At 31.9% G+C, this 25,435-nt stretch overlaps 2 protein-coding genes across 2 annotated transcripts in view; both read left to right on the forward strand.

The window, feature by feature from the left end:
- Positions 1-252: 252 nt before the first annotated feature.
- LOC124354261 (sodium-coupled monocarboxylate transporter 2-like) lies at positions 253-20,758 on the forward strand. The gene is made up of 12 exons (XM_046804589.1): positions 253-456; positions 3,433-3,592; positions 5,864-5,929; positions 6,875-6,926; positions 10,362-10,429; positions 11,885-12,039; positions 13,451-13,591; positions 15,884-15,992; positions 17,502-17,611; positions 18,577-18,764; positions 19,467-19,553; positions 20,705-20,758. The coding sequence occupies exons 1-10, from the start codon at positions 272-274 to the stop codon at positions 18,740-18,742; spliced, it is 1,212 nt and encodes a 403-aa protein (XP_046660545.1). The 5' UTR covers positions 253-271; the 3' UTR covers positions 18,743-18,764; positions 19,467-19,553; positions 20,705-20,758.
- Positions 18,943-25,435, forward strand: part of LOC124355698 — a 73,018-nt gene continuing 66,525 nt past the window's right edge. Inside the window, exons 1-4 of the mRNA XM_046806857.1 lie at positions 18,943-18,961; positions 19,467-19,553; positions 20,705-20,744; positions 22,750-23,033. Coding sequence (XP_046662813.1) covers positions 18,943-18,961; positions 19,467-19,553; positions 20,705-20,744; positions 22,750-23,033 — 430 coding nt within the window. The remainder of the gene's footprint in view (positions 18,962-19,466; positions 19,554-20,704; positions 20,745-22,749; positions 23,034-25,435) is intronic.

The raw sequence follows: 25,435 nt of genomic DNA on the forward strand, positions 1-25,435 counted from the left end.
TTTTATACCAATTTATACATAACTAGTCACTCAAGTTCAAAATTTCTCTTAAACAAATTGTATAAGTTTCAACGCAAAATATTGTTCAGGGAAGTCATTAAAACATTATGTAATACACTTAATTATATGATAATCAATAATAATACCATAATGCTTAGGAATTAATACCATTATTAAATGATAATATATCTATATTGATTGCAGTACTGATAATATTCCAGAGGTTTACTAAGCACATACTATATTCAACTATTTCAGCAGGTGCATCAAAATGGAAGCGGAACTAAATATTATGTTCTCCTGGGTAGAATATTTAGTGGTGGTAGCCATGCTACTACTCTCCGTCCTGGTTGGCGTCTACTACACCTTCTTCAACAAGCAGAAGACCTTCAAGGATTACATGCAGGGCGGGAAGACTATGGGGGTGCTCCCCACATCCATGTCCTTTGTAGCCAGGTTCGTAGTAGAACTACACATTAAGATACATTTGTAACCAGGTTTGCAATAATAATAATATTATTTATTGCAGTAAACAATTAACAATAATTGTATTACAAGGCTCATGTAAAAAACAATAAAAGACATAATCTAATAACTAACAGAGTTTAATTTTAAGTTAATAGATAAATATCAAATTAAAATTACATTTTGGGCACATGGCAACTGTCGGTTCCTCGGTTGTGGCCGACCTTCTTTAGGTATCAGAAGAGGAGTTAAACAAAAATACTTTTTAATTGTTACTGAAGACGATCCCAGCGGCCTATCGCAAATTTGTCAACTGATTAAAATGCTCTTGACACTAGGAAGTGTTTTAGTCGGGATTTTAATTGTTTGAGGTTATTAACGAGTTTGATCTCTTCAGCTAGCTTATTGAATAGCCTTAAACCAATTTGAGATGTCAAGCATTCAAAAACAGTAGTGCTGCGCTGTGCCATATGAAGATTGTCCTGGCCTCCATTTCAGTATTTGAGTACGTCGCTACCCCGAAATGAGACACACTTAAATCGGCGATATAGCACGACGTCTAGAATATAGAGGCTAGGCAAGGTCAACAATACAAGCTCCTCGAAGGGCATTTTACACGATTCTCTTTGATTTACTTTGTAAATGATTCTGACAGCTTTCTTTTGCGTCCTAAACACTCTATTAAATTTGTATCTAGAACAGCCACCTCACAATCTCGGACCGTAAGCCAAATTGGATATATTAAGCCAAGTAAGCTGTTCAGAATGTCGAAGGAACATAATTTTTCAAAAATGCGTAACATATAAATGCATGAAGTAACCTTTGAACAGAAACTATCAATGTGATTGTTCTATGTCAGCCCTCGATCAAGGTGCATCTCAAGAAACTTTGTGGATTCTTTTACTTCTATTATGACTTCATTCACCATTACAATTTCGTTTTCATTTTGCCGAAAACATTCATCACGCTTTTTTTGAGCAATTTGTTTCCAATTTTATTTTTGAAAACCGTTCAATGTATGCGTTTAGTTCTTCAAAGGATTTGATTTCAAGGTTTAGTTTTTTATCTAATGCAGAGAGTCGTATCGCCAGCATATTGAATCATCTTTTTATTATGGATTAATGAACTCAATCTGTTGACGTAGACGAGCAATAGGACTGGCCCTAGAATTGATCCCTGTGGGACTCCATAGCGAATTTTAACTTTGCCTCACAGGCTGGCAGTAGAACTAACTAGACAAATGAGAAATTGACCAATGTTGGCCGAGGAAGTTCTGTTATCCAGATTTTAACCAGGTGGAGGTAGAAAATGTAGTAAACACTACGAGTTTTACTAAGTACTAACACTATTTATTCACAAGATAGAATTTACGGTAATAGTAAAAATCTAGAAGTGTATTTGTGTGTGCACATATAATTGTTCATCCATTGTGCTTCAAAAAATATGTGTTAGACTACGACATAAGTGCCATAAAAAGAATCTTATGAATGATAAATATGTTTTAACCTATCCAAAGGGTTGTCTAATGACAATTACCACCCAGTATCCGCAAATTACTCTATCAAACTTCACCATAAGGCTTTTCAGATAAAATAAAATAAGGAGTGACATCAATTATGATTCGAATTTGCTTAGGCAGTATATTTGTGGTTTATATCTGTAAATATAGAGAAGTGTAAAGGTATAAGATTCCAAATTTGCTAAATCTCTAGCCTAATTAAACCTGTTAAAAGTCCAAATAAATATCTTCCCAGGTTTGAAGCAGACGTGTACTCGGAATGTTCAGACATTAAGAACTGAAAAACTGGTGTTCTATGAACAGAAACATATTAGTCCGGGTCTAATCGAGTAATGGTGTTTGACTGCTGATTAGTAATCAGATAATTATTGTTTTATTTAACTAAAACTTCTATCTCTGAATATAAATTCTTATAATGTATGTACAGACTATCTATAAATATTTGAAGTCATCTCTCCATTATCACTGATGTTAGGTCTAGACCACGGTTAAGCTCTGTAACACAAGCTATTATAGTTAGCAAAGTTTGATTGGCAATTCACAATAAACCGATACAGCGAGTATTTAGTAGTTATACAAAACGTGACAAAAGAGTTATTGCAACCTCAAACAGACAGGTAAACTGGCTATTCTTAGATATTTTGATTCCAATATACGAAGCATTCCTTTTTTAACAATAAAACCTGTCCCAAGTTTGAAACATCTAGAACATTTCTTAATTAAACCTCGCCAAAGAATATTTGGTTATTTACGAGTAAATATTAATTGATACGTAGGAAATTTATCTAGAAGTTTCCGCACAGCATTTCAAGAAAATTCGCTTCTGGCTTATTTGTTCCTGCATGTAGAACTTACATTGAGTACAGCAAAACCTGAAGTTTTCACTTACACCTGAGCAACTCAATTAATCTTAAAAGTCGGTGAATCAATTGTAGCAAATATGAAGACACAAAGAGTAAAGGGTTCGTACGTAGGTATTGATTACTATGAAGGGACTTTGTCCCTTAGTGATAAAGGTTTTTGCAAGTCTCAACATGAGGAAGAATCTTCCCTTGCTCGATTGAAGTGAAAAAGGGTGGAACAGAGAAAACCTTAATTTCTTTAATTTAACCTTTATTCTACTGAGCAAGGGATTTCAGCAAGATATGGAGAAATCCTCCACTAATACCCATCTTAAATATTCTAAAAATTCATGTAGATGACCTTATATGTTTAAGTGAATAAAAGTTTTTACTTCTTTTCCTTTACTGATGATTTTTTTACAAATTAAAAAATAAATTGCATCCACTTTGGAATTTAGAAAGGTAATCGATATTTTTAGCTTAATTAGTTTGTAAATACATCGTCACATAACTTGCCAATGTAGTTATTTATAGTTTAAATTTAAATGGTATGTTTGAATGAAAATTATACAATCATAATTAAATACTGTACATTTTGTTTTGCAGCTTAATTTCAGGAATCGCTTTGCTTGGAATTCCTGTTGAAGTTTACTTGTATGGGACTCAGGTATTTCTCGGGAACTTTATCTCTATAGCAGTGATGATAATAGGTGGCGTTTTCTATCTTCCCGTTTATTTCAATCTTCAACTGCACTCAATTTTTCAGGTAAAAGATTTTGTACAATTCATTTGGTGTAATAAATTATTTTAGATTCAGTCTCAGTACTAACTTTAACTAGGTGATGTATAATAGACTGTGAAAAAAGGCGATAAGCGAATGGTGAGAATTCTAGATGATCGGCTAAAAACATTAGAGGCTTGTCCAACTGGCTTGGGATATCGAGCAAACGATATAATGCGTGCGAATGTGGTGTCAGCTCCATTATACATTCCGGTTAGTACAGAGTCTGAAGTCTGACGCTGCAACGTCACATACTTGACTCTGAAATCTGGATTCTACGCTCATCTGAAGTCGGCAACGAATAATTTCAACTCTTTGGATCACTTCGACATCTGAACCACCAACAGTAGACTACAAAAAGAATTTTAATCTAGATGAAGAAATAGTCATTGCTTCATCAGGTGCACAATTGCATGCACTACGATTTTTAAACATGATCCCAAAAGAACGGTGAAACAAGCGAGTTTTTTACAGATATCGTAGCTGCGGTGGGAAGTGTCGAGTTCAGCTCCATTGTGCCTTCTGCTTAATACAACATATAAAAACCCCTTCAACCATAGCTACATTGTTTGTGATAATGCATGTTGTGTTCTTAGACATCAACGGTTTCAATGTTCACAGATTTGTCTCAGAGAATAACCGTGGAAGGAAAGCTTAAGATGCAAATAAATATAAAATTATAAAAACCCTAAAATAGACGTAACTTAATTGATTATTGGCTGAGCGTTAGCCAAGCCTATCACGCAAAAGACTGGAAAAATGTAATCTCTGTCAGTCTGTCTATCTGTCCACTCGATATCTCGAAAGCGAATTGACCTAAACACTTGAAGTTCTTATTTACATAGGCAACACCGAGTTCAACGATGTTGCATTTCGCTCCAAGGAATTCAGTTGAGCTTGCGCAAATATTTATACATTATTCTTATAGGTAATCATGTATAGAAAATAGAAGAATAAATAGATTTGTCTACAAAACCAGTATATCTATGAGAGATTTTAACATATGACACATTGAAACTTGTAGCGTAACTATCCCAACACAATAAAAGAAATAATTTTATGGTGACTTGGTGTGTAGAGCTTTATGGAAAAATACTGAAACTCAATTTGTTGGAAAAGTCGACTTACCATGTGGAAAGATATATCATAAAAGACCATCTGTTACTATAAATGTTGAATGAAACTTGTAATGAAATGTACATGTCCAACTATGGAATCTAAATGAGCATCTTTAAAGCCTTTCGCTCAGTAGGTAACCAGTTTTGTTAAAATGATATATTTAATGGAACATAGATTAATAAACCTGTTCATATATTATCTCACAACTAATTAAAATTAATTCGTTGTTATGTTTTAGTATTTACATGGTCCAGTCACCGCTTAGTTCGTAGCATAATGTAAATTCCTTGGATAATGTATTATGGTTCTTTGTAATTGCTCTAGAATATTTTCAATATGTTACTTATAACAAGCAAATTAATATAAATAAAAATGTTATTTTGAAGTATAGTTCATTTACCTGTAAAAGTGGACTACCGCAAATATATAAATACATTATAATATCTATATAAAACCGTATCAAGTCGACACGCTCTATTTTCTGTTTTAAGTTCTACAATTCATTTTAATTTTCTGCTACTAAATCACTCGAATAATTAAATAGTAATTAATACAGAATTTAAGTATTACCCACATTTAAAAAAATGCTCTGTTGACAAAAGCTATACATAGGTCAATTAACAGGGGTGTTAAATAAAAATACATTGGCTTAAATCAGAGACTTTTAAATAACATTGTATTCATGCTCCAACCGTTATTAAATACACGATTAACAGCTCTTGCTTCAAACACACACATCGGCATTTATCATATACAATAGCTTATACAGTAAGAAAACTATGATTATTTTATACGTCTTGTGAAAACTACTTGTTGGAATTCAGTTGAAATTACATTTTACATTCGTGATTGTCGAATACTCATACGAAACATGACGTGTTTTCTGTCATACTGCTGACCAGTTACACTCAAAATGGTGCATTGAGATAGAGCAGAAAACTTAACAGAAAAGGTAGACACGTGCCAGTTTGTCTTGTTTTGATCAAGTAATACTAATAGAGTCAATCCTGAGGATTAAATTGCTTTTATAAACGGTGTTCTGCTCTTTAAAGTTTAATATTGGGGGAAATGCTATTTTATGTATGTATATATTTCATTTTATCACTTTATTTGCTGATTAATTTTGCACATTTTTAGTATTTGGAGCTGAGGTTTAATAGCAGCGTTAGGATCCTAGGCACATTGTTGTACACCTGCATTCTGGTGAGTTTGTATCATTAGTTAAGTTTCAGTAATAGTTACATATTTAACAATGTTAAAACTGTTGTATAGTTTGTTATTTGCGAATACACAAGTTTAAGTATAACATTGCTATATGCTATTTTGTTTGAAATAGAAGAAATAGGTGGACATTTTTTCAAAACGATTTAGAAAGTTAAACAATATTTTATATTGTTTAACTAATAGTTTAACTTATTATTTAATTTAATGGTTTTACTAGTTTTACTATTTAAAAGTCAACTGGTCTAAATAATAACAGCGATGACCAGTTCTGCATTTAGGGCAACATAAATAATATTAATAATAATTTATTGTTCTTCCAAAATATACAATACATTTAGTTACAATAACACATACATGTTTATATGCAAACACAAAATATACAGTCTATCACAATCACAATAAACAAAAAAATATATATTATTACATAGATCACTACTATATATATATATATATATATATATATATATATATATATATATATATATATATATATATATAGTAGTGATCTATGTAATAATATATATGCATTTTTTGTTGTGTATGTTTTTGTTGTGTATATATATATTATTACATAGATCACTACTTTCATTGATTTTTGTTAAAGCTACAATAATTTAACAATGTTAAAAAAATTTAAAAATTGGAATAAACATGAATAATGTAATGTTTGTCTTACCCTTTAGAAAACTATATAAAATACATTTTGGGCTATTCGAACGAACATAACTACTATGAGGTTTGTAAGATTTTACGGTTAGAAAGGTTTAAACTCAGGCGCATTTAAAATGCATAGAAGATACGTATCTAGTGTTAAAATTTTAAGCGATCATTAACTGTTTTGCTCTGTAATTTCTTGTCTTAATTTCAGTATATTGTGAATGAAAACGCAGTCTATGTAATAAACTGTTTGTTTTATATTTACAGATGGCGTATATGCCTGTTGTGTTATTCGTTCCTGCTCTTGCTTTCAATCAAGGTAAATTTGTGTTTAAAAATAAGATACCATTTCAAAATAGCGAAAGAAATTTGTTTAACTATATAATTTCATCTCTTTAACAGAATGCAATCTAAATGTAGAAAGCGGCCAGTTAATACTTGTAGAGCAAAGTTAACGCATGTTATCTATTTCCTATGTATACTCAAATTAAAGTGAAATTGAATTCGCACCTAACCACTGAGCGTGGTGGTAGTATAAAATGCAATAAACATGCCTTCAGCGAGTCGCCATGCAGTTTGGTGAGAGCTGTAAAGACTTTATCACGTGGTTATCATTCTAAAGTAAAGATGTGTCGGGATATGGTTTAAAATAATAAACTATAGTTTAATATATATACCATAGCTTAGGGCTGTATGAAATTACCTTATGTTTACTCCATAAAAGCAGTGCTTAAAACATTTTTGCGCGTTATTTTTTTATTTTAGGGTTATGGGTTGTGTTCAATTTTAAATATGTGATTAATAGATACTCTTTAGTTTTTCTTGTAAAGTGGTTTTTGTGTGTATTTCTTAAATAGTAATAATTTTGAGATCTTTTTCTGCGTAATTCTTAAAAAAATTAAAAAGCGATTGAAGGCGTATTAACCTTGTTTGTAAACTGAAATATGTTTCATAATTGTATGACTAAAGATAACTCAGTAAAACTTTGAAATTTAACGTCGATCTTGTGGGTCTAACCCAAGAAGGCCGCCATTACACGCTGGATGAAATGAAATGAAAAATTCTTTATTTTTACTGGCAAAGTTAGGGCCGCATGGCCCTTTCTTACACTTAACCTGCGACAACGTAAAATTTAAAACATTAAATAAATATTATCTTAAGAATAAAACAAAAAATAACAATGATAATAAAATAAAGAAATAATTAAATTTACACAATGTGGTGAAATTAATGTAATATTTTAACGTGTTATAATTAAAATTTAACACATTAATAAATTAACTATCTCTGTTATTCTTAAAACATATAAAATAAAATTATATTTTTAATATACAAATAAATTAAAGTATTTATTGCTAATGAATCCTAACTTTTATCACACACAATCTCACATTCATCCCCCCTGCCAGTGTCACGCCCACAGCATCTCAGACCGGAACTGCCCCGGCTAACCGCTCAAGATACATATCTTTCAGTTTCGCCACAAACCGGGAACGGCTATCGATGGAAGTAATTGTTTGGGGAAGGGCATTCCACAACCTACAAGCCATTACTTGGAATGACTTATCAAACACTGCAGTCTTGTGCTGAGGCATTCTCAAAATCTATGAGCCAGAGCGAGTGCTTCTTACACTTACATGAGACACAGATTTAAAATATTCAGAAAAATTCCTTGGAAAACCACATTTCAATATTGAATGAACTAGTTTTAGAATTTTGATGGATCTTTGATCTTTTAATTTTAGAATATTTGACTGAATATAGTACGGTGTGATGTACTGCTCCCGTCTCACATCGTAAACGTAACGTAAACGATAGTTTTGAGTTCTTTGCAGCTTCTCACTAAGTACTATGGTCATATCATTGATCACGGAGTTACAGTAATTTAAATGTGGAAGTACGAGTGATTTAGTCAAGAGCAGCTTGATGTGTTCTGGTAAAAATCGTTATAAACGTTTGAGTGAGTAAATAGATGCGAAAACCCGTTTAAAAATCTCCGCAACAGCGTCAGTCCAAGTCAAAGTCGAGTTTGTAGTCAAACCAAGATAGTTCACCTTGTCGTAGTACGGCATAGTGTTACCTTTTACAGTTAACGTTTCAATAGTATTGAAGTTTATTGAGTTTCGTAAACGAGAGTGACAAACAATGATTGGTTTCGTTTTTGCATGGTTTAGTCTCAGGCCATGATTTTTGGACCACATAACGATATTTTTAATGCCATTATTGATTTTGGTGATACATTCATTAATGGAGTCAATTTTAAAGTGTGAATAGATTTGCAGGTCATCGGCATACATGTGATATGAGCTATGTTTAAGTACAGCATGAATGTCGTTCACGTACAGTACAAATAATAAAGGACGAAGAATCGATCCCTGTGGCACCCCACAAGTAACAATTGCCCAGTCCGAAGTCATGTCATCCACTTTTACACACTGCCGTCGCCCTGGCAGATAAGATCTCAGCCAAGTTAATACATGACTAGAAAACCCTATTAGCCTTAGTTTAGCTAGCAATACTTTATGGTTTACGCTGTCGAAAGCTTTTGAAAAATCGAAAAGAGTGAGAATTGTGCCCTGTCTGTGATCCATAGCAAGCCTAATGTCATCCGTCACTTTTCAAAGTGCAGTTTCTGTACTGTGGTTAGTCCGAAAAACAGGTTCATAGTCACTAAATATGTTGTTGTAAGATAGATATTCAGTGAATTGGCAGTGCACAATTCTCTTTAGGCCTTTAGATAATACAGGAAGAAAATTTATCGACCTATAATCTGAACATGATGCTGGTGCTGAAATCTTATTAAGAGGACGGACAAAAGCAAACTTCCATTGTGATGTGAAAATACCACTCCTAAGAGAGGTGTTGAAAATAAATGTGACTATTGGAAGGACAGCAAATAGAATATTATTTATGAGGTGTATTGGGATGCCATCGTACCCAACAGCATTACTGGGAATACGGCGTATAGCTTTCAACACGTCACCTTGTATCACAGGTTTAAAAGTAAACTCAGGATAACCACAACTACGGTGAGGTAGGTTTTGAAGATGTTTTAAGTAGTCCTACACTTTGTTCTGACTGAAAATTTGACTACAAGATGTAAAAAATTGGTTCAACTCATTCAGAGGTATAAGAACTGGCTGTGAAATACGTTGTTTTCCTATTTCAAGGGTTTTAACCTTACGCCTAAAGTCGCTTGACGACTGTTTCCAAAAATTAAACTTACATTAATTAAAATTTACGTCCTAATTGTGGTTTAAATATTTTTAAATTGAGAAAAACTAGCATTTTAAAATTCTGGTTGTATCTGAAAAAACGAGGTTCAATTTTATGGGGATTCTCCTGTTACTAAACTACTTTTTTGATATGATTTTCAAACATTTTAATGGTTTTAATTCTAATAATTAGTCATTTTTAAAAGTAAAATGCTTAAAAAGAATTGTTGAAATTTTAATCTTTTTTTAATTCAATGCTGCTTAAAAAAGAAGTTTGCAGCCTAAATTTTTAGTTTTTATCCACCAACTTTGGAAAAGTTGTCAGTTTTTGTTAGTGAGTTAGTTGCCCAATGAACGGAAAAAATTGATTTATAATATGACATGTACTGTACAAAACGTATAGATTCTTTAATAAAATTAAAATTAGAGTGTTAAAATGCAAATTATGGATTTTAACACTCTTCCACTCACTCTGGATTTTAACACTTCCATCGCTAATGGAAGTGATCAGACTGTTGAAATATCTATCTTTGTTACAGTTACAGGTATATCAGTCCATGTCTGCACCTGGGTCATCAGCGTATGTTGTCTGTTGTACACCACTTTTGTGAGTAAAGTTATTCCATACTCGCCTAGGAAATTTTTATAAGTTGTTTTCTACTCCTAACGTAGCATTCGGAAGAAGGGTTGATTAAATGTGAATATTGAGTTAAGCTCATTTTATCTTCTGCTTAATTGCAGCATCTGAAATCTGACACTTGTACTGATTAACTCCTGGAATCTGAAGCCCCGTCTGTCTGAAGGGATTTATAAAAAGTCGGCAACGAAAATGTTCAGTATGAACTCGTGCCATATTTTAGACGCTGCACTAAGTGGAAGGTGAAATGGAGCTAAACTCAATATTCGCAAGTATATGTGATTGCAATTAGTAATTTCAATGGTAAGATAATATATATTAATACATATTCGATCTAGCTGTATACGGTGTCATCGATTACTTGTTGACAAATTTTCTTTGGGCAAATTTTTACGTGCACTATTTTGCTTACGTAACTTGGAAATTCATAATATACAATTCATTTTTTATCCACTCAACGAAACAAATGTTGAAATTTTTGATCGTCTATTTGTCGATCAATAACATTGATTGTTAATAATAACAGCAATAGTTGACTACTAAAATTCAAAGTCCTTTCAGACACAAGGAGATTTTAAAAATTTTACATATGCAAAATACTAAGGTCCCACTTATCAATACTTATCAAATATGGTCAGAAGAGCAAAATGTATTGTCTTCAACACAATTTGGATTGATAGTTAACTAAAAAGAAGCTGTATCGATACTTTATCTGTACTTTTAACTTTAGGGATAATATTGAAGGTGCAACAATGTAGATCTGATGGTTATTTTACAATCAGTTGCATTATTAGTATCGGTAACCATCATTTCTCAATGAATCCTTGATGATTCAAAAGAAATTTAAAAATAAAATTAATCAAGAAAAATAAGAAATTAATAAGAAAAAGCAAGGTGATACCAATAAGTTAGTTTTGAATGTAGTAAGTAGAGTTAGTGTTCATTGTATTATTGAACTCTACCAAACATGAAACTTACATAAAATATTTCAAAAGTAATTGAAAAATATGGTCTTATGAGTATAATTAAAAAGTTTTTAAGCAAGTTATGATGTTCTGGCCATATTTTCAAAATGGGGAAGAAAAAGCGATTTTTTATGAGCTTGTATTAAAGCTGGAAATATGTATAAAAAAATGAAACATTCTCCATATTTTATGGGAATAAACAGTTGATCTAGGTTATGGCACTATACATACATAAGAAAAGTAAAGACATCGAATGTCAATGTCGCCAAATTTGCTATCTATGATACATATGTTTTTTGTAATTATCTGAAATAGCCAAATATACTGTTTAATATTATATAAAATTATTACTGTTTAACTTTTAAATAAATTAGGAGTACAGAATACTTTTGAGTTATTAAAATCAAACTGAAGCATGGTCGAAATAACATAGTTTGTTTTCATAACTGCATGTTGATAGGGAGGTCTAAGAGCAGTTATGTGGACCGACACCATACAGAACGTGTTCACACTTTTTGGAACGATATTTATTGTTGTGGTGGGATGTTGGAAACTCGGCGGCCCACGAGAGGTTCTAAGAATAAACGAACAAGGAGCAAGACTAGAAATTTTTAAGTAAGTAGTAGTTGATAGATCTGATTACTACTGATCTGTGATTAATACTGATCTGCATTTGAACAAATTAAATTGCACTACATTCTACTAATAGTTAAAAATGTTCATTTTATATTCCTATTAAAGAAAACATACTCAGTATGTACTTCCGTATTGGGGATTGATTTAAATAACTCTTTTTGGGAAACGTGTTTCGTTTAAATCGAGGAAATTCATCACAACATTCTTAACTAGATAACATACTTAGGAAAATATGCCTTATACTACCTTAAGTCATATCACCTTAAATAAGGATAATACATTTTTCACGGATTCAAACCTTTTAATAAGAATACCTTACGGTTCAACCCGGATGCTACTTTTAATGTTACTTAGTTTTCAAAAAACTTCTCTAATTATTTTATCTGAGTATGATGTATGTGCCGCATTAAGTTCCTTTACCGCTTTCATATTTCAGAGCCCCGATAAGGTAAGCCGACAGTGATAAAAGCACACGTGTCGCACATGAGAGCGCAGCAACGTCACAGCATCGCAATTTCTTTTCCTGTATCATTTCTGTATCATCTGTATCATTTCATAAAACCAGTATAAATATAAACCATTTCACAAGTACTAGATTCGTTTACATTTGTAAAAAATAATTATAACTTATCTAACGCTTACAACAATCTAAGAAAAACAATTTTACAACCCGCACATCCAAGAAAACGTTATTTAAAAATGTGCAAACTCTTAAAAAGATTAAATTCTGAACCAAACAGATTGAAATAAAACAATCTTGTAAACCTTATATTAAAAGTTGAATGTGACACAATGCGGGTTTTATATAAAGTTTTAATTTGATGCACGTTAATACATATAGAAAAAAATATCTACTGTTTCCATTATGACTGTGAAAAACTACCAAGACTTAAAATAAAACCTTCGATACAGTTTTTCTCATGTAATTTCATGTTAGTTTAAAAACTTACGTGAGAAAAACTGTAACAGGATTGAATTATATTTGTAAATTGGACTAGTTTGGCTTAAGTGGCATAAATTCAAATTTGGGATACATAATTTATGTAGCAATAATGAAAACCATATGAAGCTCGAAAAACCCTATTGCTTCTTTTTGGTTTCTGAATTTGCCTGTGGTATGTGGTACCTATAATGGAGGTGAAACTATTGATGTCGCTCTAACATTCAATTTTGTCTGTTACATTATATACCGCTGGTTGGTCCTAAATCAATTGATAGCCTACTGGCTCGTCTTTTTAAGATGAACTTGCCACAAAAATAAAATACTCCACCTGAATAAAACAGACAAATACCTCTTCAAGCGTACACCATTATAGAAAGGAAAAATAATTCACTAATCTATGTTACCAATTTCTTATGGATTTGCCAATGCATGAAGTGAACATTTCAGCTTTGATCCAGATCCTACAGCACGTAACACTGTGTGGACTGTAGTAATTGGCTACACATGTAACTACCTGACTGGGGTCGTAGCCAACCCCGGGTCCGTCCAGAAGTTCCTCTCCGTCCCAACGTACAGACACACCAAGTGGTAAGTTCTCACACCCTTCATTAAAAAATAATAGAGGTGCTTGCTGGTGGGTTTACGACATGCTCGCAACAGTGAGGTCGCAATATATCAAAATTGTAGTGGACTTAGCAATGTTTCAAAGATCTATGAACTGGAAATAGATGATAGTCGTGATATCGGCTGAGTAAGTCTAAGAACAGATTTTTCCACTGATGTGAGCCCGCTCCCAATGAGAATGCCAATATGATTTACTTAGCCAATCACAAACGCGCTTATTAAAATCAACAAGAAAATTCCTTATATTTATGTTAAACAGTTCTTATACTTCAAATGTGTGGCAATGATATGAATGTTATAAGTTAAGACAAGTGACATCAAGCGTCACAGAGAGAAGTAGCACTATGGCAGTTACTACCAATGAAAAAAGAAGATTATGGGTTTTTGTTTATTTAGGAGAATAATTAAAACCTTTCTCCTAACAATATGCCTATGAGATCTTCTTTGCAGCTTCCGGAATGAGCATATATTTAGTGCAAGTAAGGGTGAGGGCTTGGAGTTAGAGATTCCTTGCTACAGGTGTGATGAAAAAGAAATAAGACTTTGTATTAGTCAGGCCACCTAGGAAGAAGGAGAAAATATGCTTATTTTCAAGTTCAAGTTCATAAGACAACTATCACAATTATTCTATTTAAACATTACAAATAGATATTCAAGAGAAAAATGCATTCTTCCAGTGACATGCATAAATATGTTTGAATCTGTTTAAATATGTTGAACTTTACCATCAGTCACTTAAAGTGGACAACGAAGAGTTCTCCACCAAGTTAAGGATTGCTAAAACCTTTAACACAAAAGGAGCACCAAGCTCTCAAACAATTATCGTATACATACAGTAACGATCAAATTATACCATTACCTGAACATCCCGAAATTTGTGGTTAGTAATGTGTCACCCTTGGATATCCATTGGATTGTCCAGATGTATGTGAGTGACTATATTTATGTCTGCTGTATCTCAGTGCAAGTTCTAATTTTGGATATAAACCAACAAACTCTGAGGCAATTCTGAACACCTTCTGAGGAAAGAGTATGTAAAGTAACTTGATGTAGCTGTGATTGTGCCAAATATTTACTGAAATTCACGAAAAAGACATTGTAAAAGGGTTCAATAAGATCCATGAAGGCAAGTTAGAACTTTAATATTAACCAAACAAAACTTAAAACGTGAGACCGAAATTATCGCAAATGACGAAAATATACTAATTTAACTAACTGTAAAATTCATTACTAACTGTAGAAGGTACGACATTTACCATCTACTACCTAAACCCTACATTCGCTGGAGTGATGAAACTAACTAGGACATTATCTTTGAAGGCCTTGAGTATAAGTTTAGTTTACTGAACTATCAGATTTACCATAGTTTATAAGTCATACATGTGTAACTTATATGTGTAAAGCAACCTATTTCACCTCCTTTCCAACAAGAAGAGTGCTTCTATTTTAGAGAAACTTCCAGTTGTAGAAAAGTTTTTTATAAAGGAATTTAATGGGGCTAATCTCATGTATGAAACCATTATCGGGAAAATATAAAAATATTGCATATTCTGAAATGTTCATGAGCTCTGGCTTTTTTTTAAGGCCCAAAGATAAGGATAGGATGTATACTGGTGTATGGATGGATATATAGGGTGAGGAGTGTATGTGGCATTTATGCGTTTTATTATACCTCACTAATAATTATGGGGTCTGTTTGTTGGGAAGTGGGTTTGAAACTCAAAAGGGTGAATTATCAAGGATTCGGTCAAGAACGGATGGTCAGGACTGTATGCGTAGTATGCGCTACTGAATTGATAAAGTGTGGTGCCTTATTCAACAGGGGTGGGTTCTCAGAGGTTTGAGTCTGTATTATTGATATTACAGTTGGGACCTTGAGGATATTAATGTGCTGAAAACGGCTAGATTAGCTATAAATTAATATTGTTTTGTGAAACTTGTATTTGTTCCTATTTATATCAAGAAGATAATGTAAGATATATAAGTAGTAAGTCAAAAGTAAGCTCTTCTTTATCTCTAAATTCTAAGCTATATATTGTGCTTTTTAGTTGTAATTTGTTGTTTTACATTATATTATTTTACATTTTGCCTTTATCTAGATGAAATTATTTCTTTGTGATGACAATTATAAATAATATGTTAAAAACTAAAAACAGACGTCTGTGTGCTTTGCAATCAGGGATATGAACTATTGTAGGCAAATGCTAAAATATTGATTGAAACGCAGCTTATATATTATTAATACTCTTATTTCAGGGTTCTATTCTACAGCACCATTGGTTTTGTGGTGATAAACAGCTTGTGTTATTTCCTTGGCGTAGTTCTGTACGCGAGATATCATCAGTGTGATCCTGTCGCAGCTGGAGTAAGTGGACAACATTTCTAGATGTGAACGTATGGTTTATGGTTCTTTTACTCATTTGAGATCTATCAACACAAGTCTACTGTTATGATAGTTGTAACCAAAGTTTGTTACATTATCAATAATACGATTGTTTATAGTTTATTCCCATTAAAAGATTAGTCACCGATTTCAAGGAATAACAGTTCATCCCACTTATCTAAGTTTAAAACATTTTGAAAATACAAATATTCTTGCTGCAGAATACTGTATAAAATAAAAGTAACAAAAATTATTGAAGAGAAAATAACACGAATACATTAAATTAAATTAAAAGAAAATGTCAGTAAAATATTGATTAATAAACAAAATAAATTACACTAACTGACTACAAAATAATAATATAATTTACGCAAATTAATAGTTATCTACTAGGTGCATATTACTGCCAGTTCTAATAGATGTTGCCCAAGTAATTACTGAAATATATTGAAAATTTTAAGTAACTATGAACATTTACCTGTGAAGGAAACAGGATTTTTCCGGATATTACAACGCTTTGGTAAGGTTTGTTTATTTTAACCTAGTTTGTAATTATGTATTAGGTTAGTTCTTTACCTGAAGAAGAGATCGGATTGCACATCTCGAAACGTAGTGTTACTGATTTCTTGTTTCACTGAACGATGGCAAATGTCCGGAAAAATCCTGTTTCCTTCACTAATCCTTCCATCCTCAAAAATAACCTTCAAACAAAGAACATTTACCTTTTAGTCTCAATCAACTGTTTTATTTTATTCTTGATGAGTTAAAATAACTGTGAATTACTAATAATTAGCGTAGATTATTATTTTTCCAAACAATAAAACTTTTAATCGTTAAGGGGAAATTATTGTTTCCTTTAATTTAGTTATATTCTGTCCAAAAAGCTCTAGGTCCGTGCTGGATTATATAGCTACTCTTTACCACTACACATATACCAACATAGCTGGCCGCCAGTTATCAACATGTAGAAACATTACTTTTACAAATGTTTAATGTATTGAAATTACTTCATTACATGTTATTATTTTCATGAAACATAAATATATATATATATATTCTTGAAGAATAAATATAAATGTAAGTAGTGAAATAATTTATAAAATATATGTTCATATTGTTCTATAAGTTAAAAAGTAACATTGGCATTTCATAAATACCTCGTATAAGTTTTCTTATTCTACTGAAGATTAAATATTTATTAAAGTAAACTAAATTTAATAAGAGTTGATAAAACAGATCAATAAGTACTAGTAACACAGTCAGTGGTGGAAAGTGTATTCTGACCCTTGCTCTCATATAAAAAATAGATTTCAATACATTAAAAATGCTACATTTTGTACGTTACAGTTCCTGTGGATAACTCGTAGCAGGAAATTAACACATATTTAGTATTAGTCGAGAGTGTTTGTGTATTGGTAAACGTGTATAATTCTCCAGAATAACGGCTTTGCAAAGTAATTTAGATTAATATGTTATTTTTTGTTTGTTCAGGTCATCACCAAGGCCAATCAAATGGTGCCCCTGTACGTGATGGAAGTTGGTAGAGACTATCCTGGTCTCGCGGGACTGTTCATGTCTGGAGTCATGAGTGCAGCTCTCAGGTAAAATTGCATGGCTTTATCCCGCAATTAGGGGACACTTCTGTACGCTGCACATGTAAAACATTTCTTACTTAGCGCACACTTTTTTCCACCTTCAACTTTGACAATTTCAGTTCATGCGGTTTAATAAATTGATTTGTTTAGTGAGTTATACAAATTGACAAACAATTCAATTTTTCATCCTTCGTCCCACTTCATGTAATGATTTTCAGGCCAGCAATGATGAATTAAAAAGTTTTTTAAACTTTTCCACTAGATATTTTCTCAATTTGTTTGTATATTGTTTAGATTTTGCGTTTAGTGTTTCCTTATGTATTCTGTATCAAAGAAAGTTGTTATGCTGAAAATCAAATTTTTGAGTCGTGCGGTATAATTTTCTATTTGGACTTACTAGACACTGCTAAAGAGTCTTTTGGGTTCTAAAATAATGTTGTATTTTCTGTTTACCTTCTAATTGTCTCCAATAATCCAACGCAAGAAATTGTTTTGAACAATATATTTCTTTGTTTTCGTTTGTTAACTCAGGATGTTTCCTATTATTCCTTTAAAATTTAAGATTAATTTAGAGAATCCATTTTGTACAAACTTTTCTGCTTTTCTAAGGACATCCTAAAGTCTAACTACACACCTGCAGTTTTGTTAATTTTCACACAAAGGAGTTTATTTTCACCCTCCACGTGCATGGTTAAGTGAATGAAGGTAAATTTGCTAGTTATGTGGAACTAAATATAATTTAGTTTAGTATTAAGAAAGACGGCAAAAATTCAATGCAGGTATCTCTACCAAATTCTTTAACTGCGTTGGTTTATTTATAAATAATTTCTTTATAAATATATATACACACACACACACACACACGTGTGTGTGTGTGTGTGTGTGTGTGTGTGTGTGTGTGTGTGTGTGTGTGTTTTCATAACTGTAATTTCAATCCACAAATTACTCGCGACTTGCAAATTATGTTTCAGTACATTGTCGGCCTGGCTTAATGCTGTGGGAGGAATATTGTATAAAGATTTCATGGAAGTGTTCTATCCCAGAGTAAAGCATTCTGAAGAAAAACAATCCACTATTATAAAATCAATTATCGTCATCTTATGTATAGTTTGTGCATCCTCTGGTCGTTGTAATTGAGAAACTAGGAACCATCTATCAGGTAACAATCTTACTAAAATTGGTTTTGTAGTTTAGTCTTTGCTAGCCAATATAATAATCGATAATGTGAAGAACTGGTAAGGATTCACGTAAAGTCATTAATTTTTAAATAAATGTACGTAATAAGTATTAAGGTGTTCGAAGTTCAATAAATTACAACTAACTACTATCAACCGGAAATGCTGGCACACACAGCAAGTAAGTATTAATTATGGATGAAGTGAATAGAATAAATCGTGTTATTAGCTATGATCGACTTTTTAATATCAATTACAATTGTCAATTCTCCCTCTTCCGCAACTCACGCCATTCTGTTTTTTATTACTGGGCTGGGTCGCTGTTATCGCGCAGGATTTCCTGGTTACTCCCATCCTGGCTGCTTCTAAATTCTTTCTCTTCACTACTCAAAGATGTGTTTATGTATGAGATGTTTCTGCATAAATAAGCATTTCAAACCTTTTCAAAATAATGTTTTAGAATGGTTAAATAAAAGACATATAGGTACTAAGACGAACCCATAGATACCACGGTGGCACACACTGCAATGTTGGGGAGTTTGCGAGCGTAAGTATTACAATTATTTATAATAATTAGAAGACATATTATTTTTTATGGAACATTCTTTGTTACCTCACTGCTATTTATAATTTTAGACCGTGCGTAATGTTTCCTAATGAGAAATGTATGTTTTTGACTATTACAGGTGACAGTGAGTATGCTCAGTATTGCATATGGTGCGACTTTGTCTCTGTTTACGCTTGGGATATTCTTCCCATGTGTAAATTCAAAGGTAAGCTTACTAACTTTAATAAAAATACTTGATGAAATTTACTGATAGTTTTTATCTCACCATGTACGAGTATATAATACATATTACTTTACGTTTAGATGTTAAAAATTATTTAATTTAATCTAATTTTATTATTGATTGTAACCCCTATTGAGGCATTAGGAATATAGGTTAATCTAATAAATAAAATTATCGCTAAATGACTTGTTGGTGCTCATCTCGTGAACATCATATCAAAAGTGTTTTAATAATTATAAATAAATTTTGGCTGCAAATTGGAGAAGAGTTTTTAAAAGGAAAGATCTTCTCAGAATACTTTTAAATTTGGTAAAATAATAATAATATATTATATGAATAAACTTTAATCTGAAGTTCACGTAAGAGGCTGAAACAGTTGTTTACATGTAAATTTTAAGTAAACCAATGTAGAGTAAATCTTAGTTAGTAGTGTAATGTAAATAGCAAAGGAAAAATAACAATCTGTCCTTTTCAATATATTACGCAATTATTGAATTTAAATATTTTAATGGGTTTTAAATACCATTTAAAAGCCACCTTAATGAATAAAGCTGTGAATGTTAGCATACAAGGTAATCAAAACTGGTTGGATTTCTTAGCATTGCGATGTGGAATTTTTACAATAGGTGAGGAAAAGTCTCCGCATATTTATAAATAACTGGTTTGTTAAACAACTTGTAACATTTACAATTTAGCCACTATATCGGTATTCATATGAAATCAACTATTTTCATATTTTAACATGATTGTTCCCGAACTTGCTTACTAATGCAGTTTTGGTTGAATGCCTTTGTACTACTGGGACATATTTAATATTGCAATATTATAATTAATTTTCAAGCTACGATATTTAATAATAATAATTTGATTGAATAATATTAGTATAAAATTAAAAGTATTTCACTAAAGGATATTGGATGAATAAAGTGAAGGGAAATCTCAGTTTACAGGAAAACATACAGTAAGAAGATTTTCATCAATTTGGTCTACTTTCCTATTTTACGAACTAGGTTTTAAAACTGTTTGTGACATATGATAAAAGGTTAAAAAATGATAATTTATTATAAACATTTATATATGGTTTGAATAAATATGTATTATTTGGAAATTTATATTACTGTATTTTATTGTAGGGTGCCGTAGCATCAGCGGTTACGAGCCTGCTGGTATCCAGTTGGGTGATCATAAACGCTCAATTATATGCTTTGGAAGGAAAATTACGATTCCCCGGGAAAGTCACCAGCATAGACAATTGTCCTGCCAGTATACGTGAAAATTTTAAGTGAGTAATGAAAAAAATTAAATTCGCTCAAGTTAAGAGTACAGGATGTTATATATATATATATATATATATATATATATATATATATATATATATATATATATAATATATTTATATAATATACTATAATATAATATATACTAGGTGTCAATTCAATCCCTGTGGTCGTTTATTGAACATAAATTTGTGCTTTGATATGGTTTTTTTTCCGAAAGTTTTGAAGTGTTAAATCGCCATTTAAGAAGTTAACAGAAGAAGTTCATATTTAAATAGTCTCGACAGGAAAGATAAAATTGTGGGACTACAAGTATATATGTCGATTCTGTCAAAAATTACGTGGTATAGTACATTATATCAACAATTTTAACTATTGAGTAAATTACATAATAGAGTTGTGGGAGACAAAAGGCGTATAGAGGTGTAGGGATAGGCTACTTACTTTATTCATGTAAAAGTAAACCTCGCAGAGCTTATGTAATCTTAATTTTGATCTCATATTCATTTTATCATATCTTTTAAATTACATTCGTATATCTCCTATCTGAAAGATATTATTTTTTATTTAAGTCAATGTTGATACAGGGAAATATTAAGACTAACCCTTGTTATTACCTCCACCAAAGGCATGATTTGGGCACGCATTTTCTTAGCTTATTTTTATTTATCATTCTGCCTTCCAATGTTTCATCGTTGCGGTGTTAAAAAATACATCACTGCGTTACGAGAGTTAAAATCTATCATTTTATTCAGGTAAATACCATCCAAAAGGGTAAGGTTAATTATACAAAAATGTTAAAACTAGTCAATACGTAGCTAAAATCAAGGTTGACAGCAGAAAACGTTCTGTGTAAAAAATCAAGAATATAAGTTTAGGGTGATCATTAAGGTGATCCATGTAGCAATTATGTAAATGTACAGGAGAAGCGAATAATACATCTGCGCCACCTACAGACGACGACAGATTGTGAAATAATAATTTTGGACACTTCCTCTGGCAACAAAAAAGGACAGTATGGCGATAGACGTGACGTGGGGAGGGTTAATTGGCAGCCATCTTCAGTTAAATGTTTTATTCTTTATCTCAAAGACATAGTGTGTGTTCAAATTGTATAACCTGAGGATTCATTGAATGTTAAAATTTGTTTAGGATTTTGTAGTGAATTATTATTTTTACTTTGATTATTACAGCGGACTAGCTTCGCCAGCAGATTGAATTTGCTATCGATCTGCTAATTTTATGTATGGAACCTCAATCAGTTTACTTTTAAAAGTTATTTTATTTTCGCAGTGATAAGACATAGTATGTTGCCTTTATCCCACTTTATATGATGATTTTGCGACCGGCAATTTTGAGTAATTTTTTTCTCATTACCTCGATTCTTAACTTTTAAATGTACTGGTTTTTGGTCTTCCTATTTACTCTATCCCTAAAAACAAGTAGTAATGTAAAGACAGTTTGCCTCAGAGTGTTTTGTTATAAAAGTAGTTCTATGTATTTTCTGCAAACTCTTCTAATGGTTTCTGATAATCCACGTGCGTAGCGGGATTGGCATGAACTAAAACGTGTCTTTGAGTTGGTTTTTTGCATGAGGATCTCTCCTATACGTTTTTTTCATTTATGAACTACTCATTTAAATGAGTAGTACATTTCGATTAATCGAAAAAGACTTTTATATTTTTTTAAAACTCTAAAAATTTATATTTATCTTCCATATGCTCTTAGCTCTTAGAATGGTTGGTTATTTAATCATTCAGTTTACTTTTCTCTATACCTTATTATCATTAATCTGAATTAACGAATACTTTATACAATATCTATGCCTGTTTACTATTTAAAAATTCACCTTTATAACGGATAATTCGCTAACTTTGTTTATTATTAAATGATTGTTCCAGTTCCAGTACATCAAGCCTTTTCAACTATACTGGGGTAGGATCTCCCGTGGTCGCGGATAGTTCTGTGCCACTCTTGTACCAACTGTCTTACAACTATTACTCTCTCACTGGCGCTCTGACTGGAGTAGTGGCAGGCCTGATCGTGTCCTTACTCACCGGAACGCCCAACGCCGCAACAATGAACCCTGACCTCTTCAGCCCCTACGTGCGCAGATTTCTGCCCAGAGCGAATCAGCAAATACATCTTAACAAAAACGAGTACATGTTAACGCCTTTAAAGGATAGTGAGAGTCCTAACAAGGATCCGCTGAAACCTTATGATGCCGTACATTGACGTTTATATGTATACAAATACAAAGTTTTCATTATTAACCATTGCGTTGTTATTTTGATAACGTAACATAAAATCTCTACGTTAATTAAGCACCAACTTTTGGATTAATCCAAAACTAAATTATAACATAATAATAATAATGGACATCAATGTGCATGTTTTGGACACAACCCAAAGCACGATGGATCAACCGAGTTTTATTCACATATAGTAGCTTCATCTATTGTGAAGGTAAACTGGAGCTAAACTTAAAATTCACATTAAATCAACCCTTCTCACCATAGCTTGAATGTTTAGAAAATTCGGTTGCACCTCCGGGTTGTCAAACACTTCTGTGAGTGACGGTACTCATCATTCAAACACAAAATGACATATAAATAGGCCGAGAAATGTCTCATTTAGCCACTAGTAGCCATTTTTATTTTTGTATAATAAAATCATTATCTCAAAACTAGTTGAGCTAAAGAAAACAAATTTGGTACAAATATTTGAATATATAGGAGGACATTTTATTTAAATAATTGTGTTATTTTCAAAATTATTAAGAAAATAGCGTATTTTGAAAATTTTATAGGTCTACAATAACAAATGCATATATTTTAAAACATATAAAATCTGCCCATTGTATTAAATGAAACAGAAATTGCTGTTTCATAATTATATAAAGGGTTAAAGTTTTCCTTGAACCATAAATCTTGGCTTCGTGAATAGAGTCGGCTGTTAATCAGTTATCGTACCAACAGGGTGAAATGCTTTGTTGCCAGGAGAGTTCTTTTACTTATGAAAATTCCTCCTGTAACCCTTAGTCTTAATAAGAAGGAACTAAGGGTTGTAGCGACGCTTTGGAAAGATGATATAGTCAAATTGTAACCATGCAACGAAGGCAATGATAACGTCCTAGTGTGAAGACAGTAACGTACGAAGAGATAATCACAGCAACTGTGAAAGGTGGCATACTATGTTAAATAACACTCATACCAATGAATTTTATTGCAAAACATCTAATATCTTGATAGACGTAAGAAGACTTTTCAGAAAAATTACATAAAAAGTACATGACTGTTTTCAATGTGGCTGCGCTTTTTAATAATTTGTGAAAAGTTCGTTATCGGATATTTTACAATAAAGCCAGTTAATTAAAATAATCCACGTGACTAGTTAGCCGTAGTAAGATTTCAAGATATAGTTTACAAATTTTGAAAAAAGCCAACTTACAATCAATGCGGTACAAATAAATCTTCAAAATTATTAATATATCTACAATTTGGTATTTCAAGACGACGCATGTAAACTCCACGTTTCCTCCAAAGTAAATTTGAAATTGTACATTTTACATTGAAAATACGATATATACGAAATACAAATACGGAATATGCATACATTCTTTTTTTATATTGGATAATTTTATTCCTAATTTTGTGAAACTTGAACCATATCCATATTATGAATATTGAATTTAGTGTGTTTTCAACTACGAAGCGTTTAACAAATAATGTTAAATGTATGATTAAATGCACGCAATTATCAATGACAGATTATATCGATACAGCAATCGTAAGGGCATCGCGCTTATTACAAAACTGGGGTAACTAGTTGATAAGTAAAATACTAAAATTATGGGGATTACGTAATATCCTGATAGAGTAAATTGTTTGAAGTGTATCGTTGACAAGTAGGAGTATGTTCTTGTTGCAACTGACATTAAAGTGACTCAGGAAATTAAAAGGTTCGTAGTAATTTGTATTGTTATTATTAATAGAACTTTACAAAATGATTACTAAGAATGCACTATACCATAATTATATGCATCTCTATATTTATACAACAATAGCAGTTACCCATAGCTTCGCACGCAATTTCGTAGGTTTGCACCTGTATGAGCATTTCTAGTTCCAGTTAAATTTATTTCCGAACCCAATGTTGTGTTTGCCTTCTTGCCACGATAAAAAAATAGGAACAAAAAGTTTATATTTATGACAATTGTAAATTACTCCTGACTTAGTATTTTTCTGTTCCTCAGTTGATTTTGCCTTTCTCCAGATGATATATACAGTATATACAGGGTGATTCGGTTAGTGTTACCGGCACTTTCTGAGCTGATTGTATACTATAAAAAATAAAGAAAAAAGTTCATATAAACATGGGTCCGGAAATGCTTCCTTACTGGGTTATGGCCAATTGAAGATTTCACCAAAAATTGTGTGCAGGAGGTCAAATGATGATTTGCCGCGTGTTTATGAAGAGATATTTATAGGCGAATGCAACTTTTTCTAACGGATTTTTAGATGAGAAATTGAATAAAGTTCATCTCATAGCTGTATCTCATTTAGTTTTTTTGTTATACTACAAAAA

This window comes from Homalodisca vitripennis, chromosome 2, assembly GCF_021130785.1.
Source record: "Homalodisca vitripennis isolate AUS2020 chromosome 2, UT_GWSS_2.1, whole genome shotgun sequence".
NCBI lineage: Eukaryota > Metazoa > Arthropoda > Insecta > Hemiptera > Cicadellidae > Homalodisca > Homalodisca vitripennis.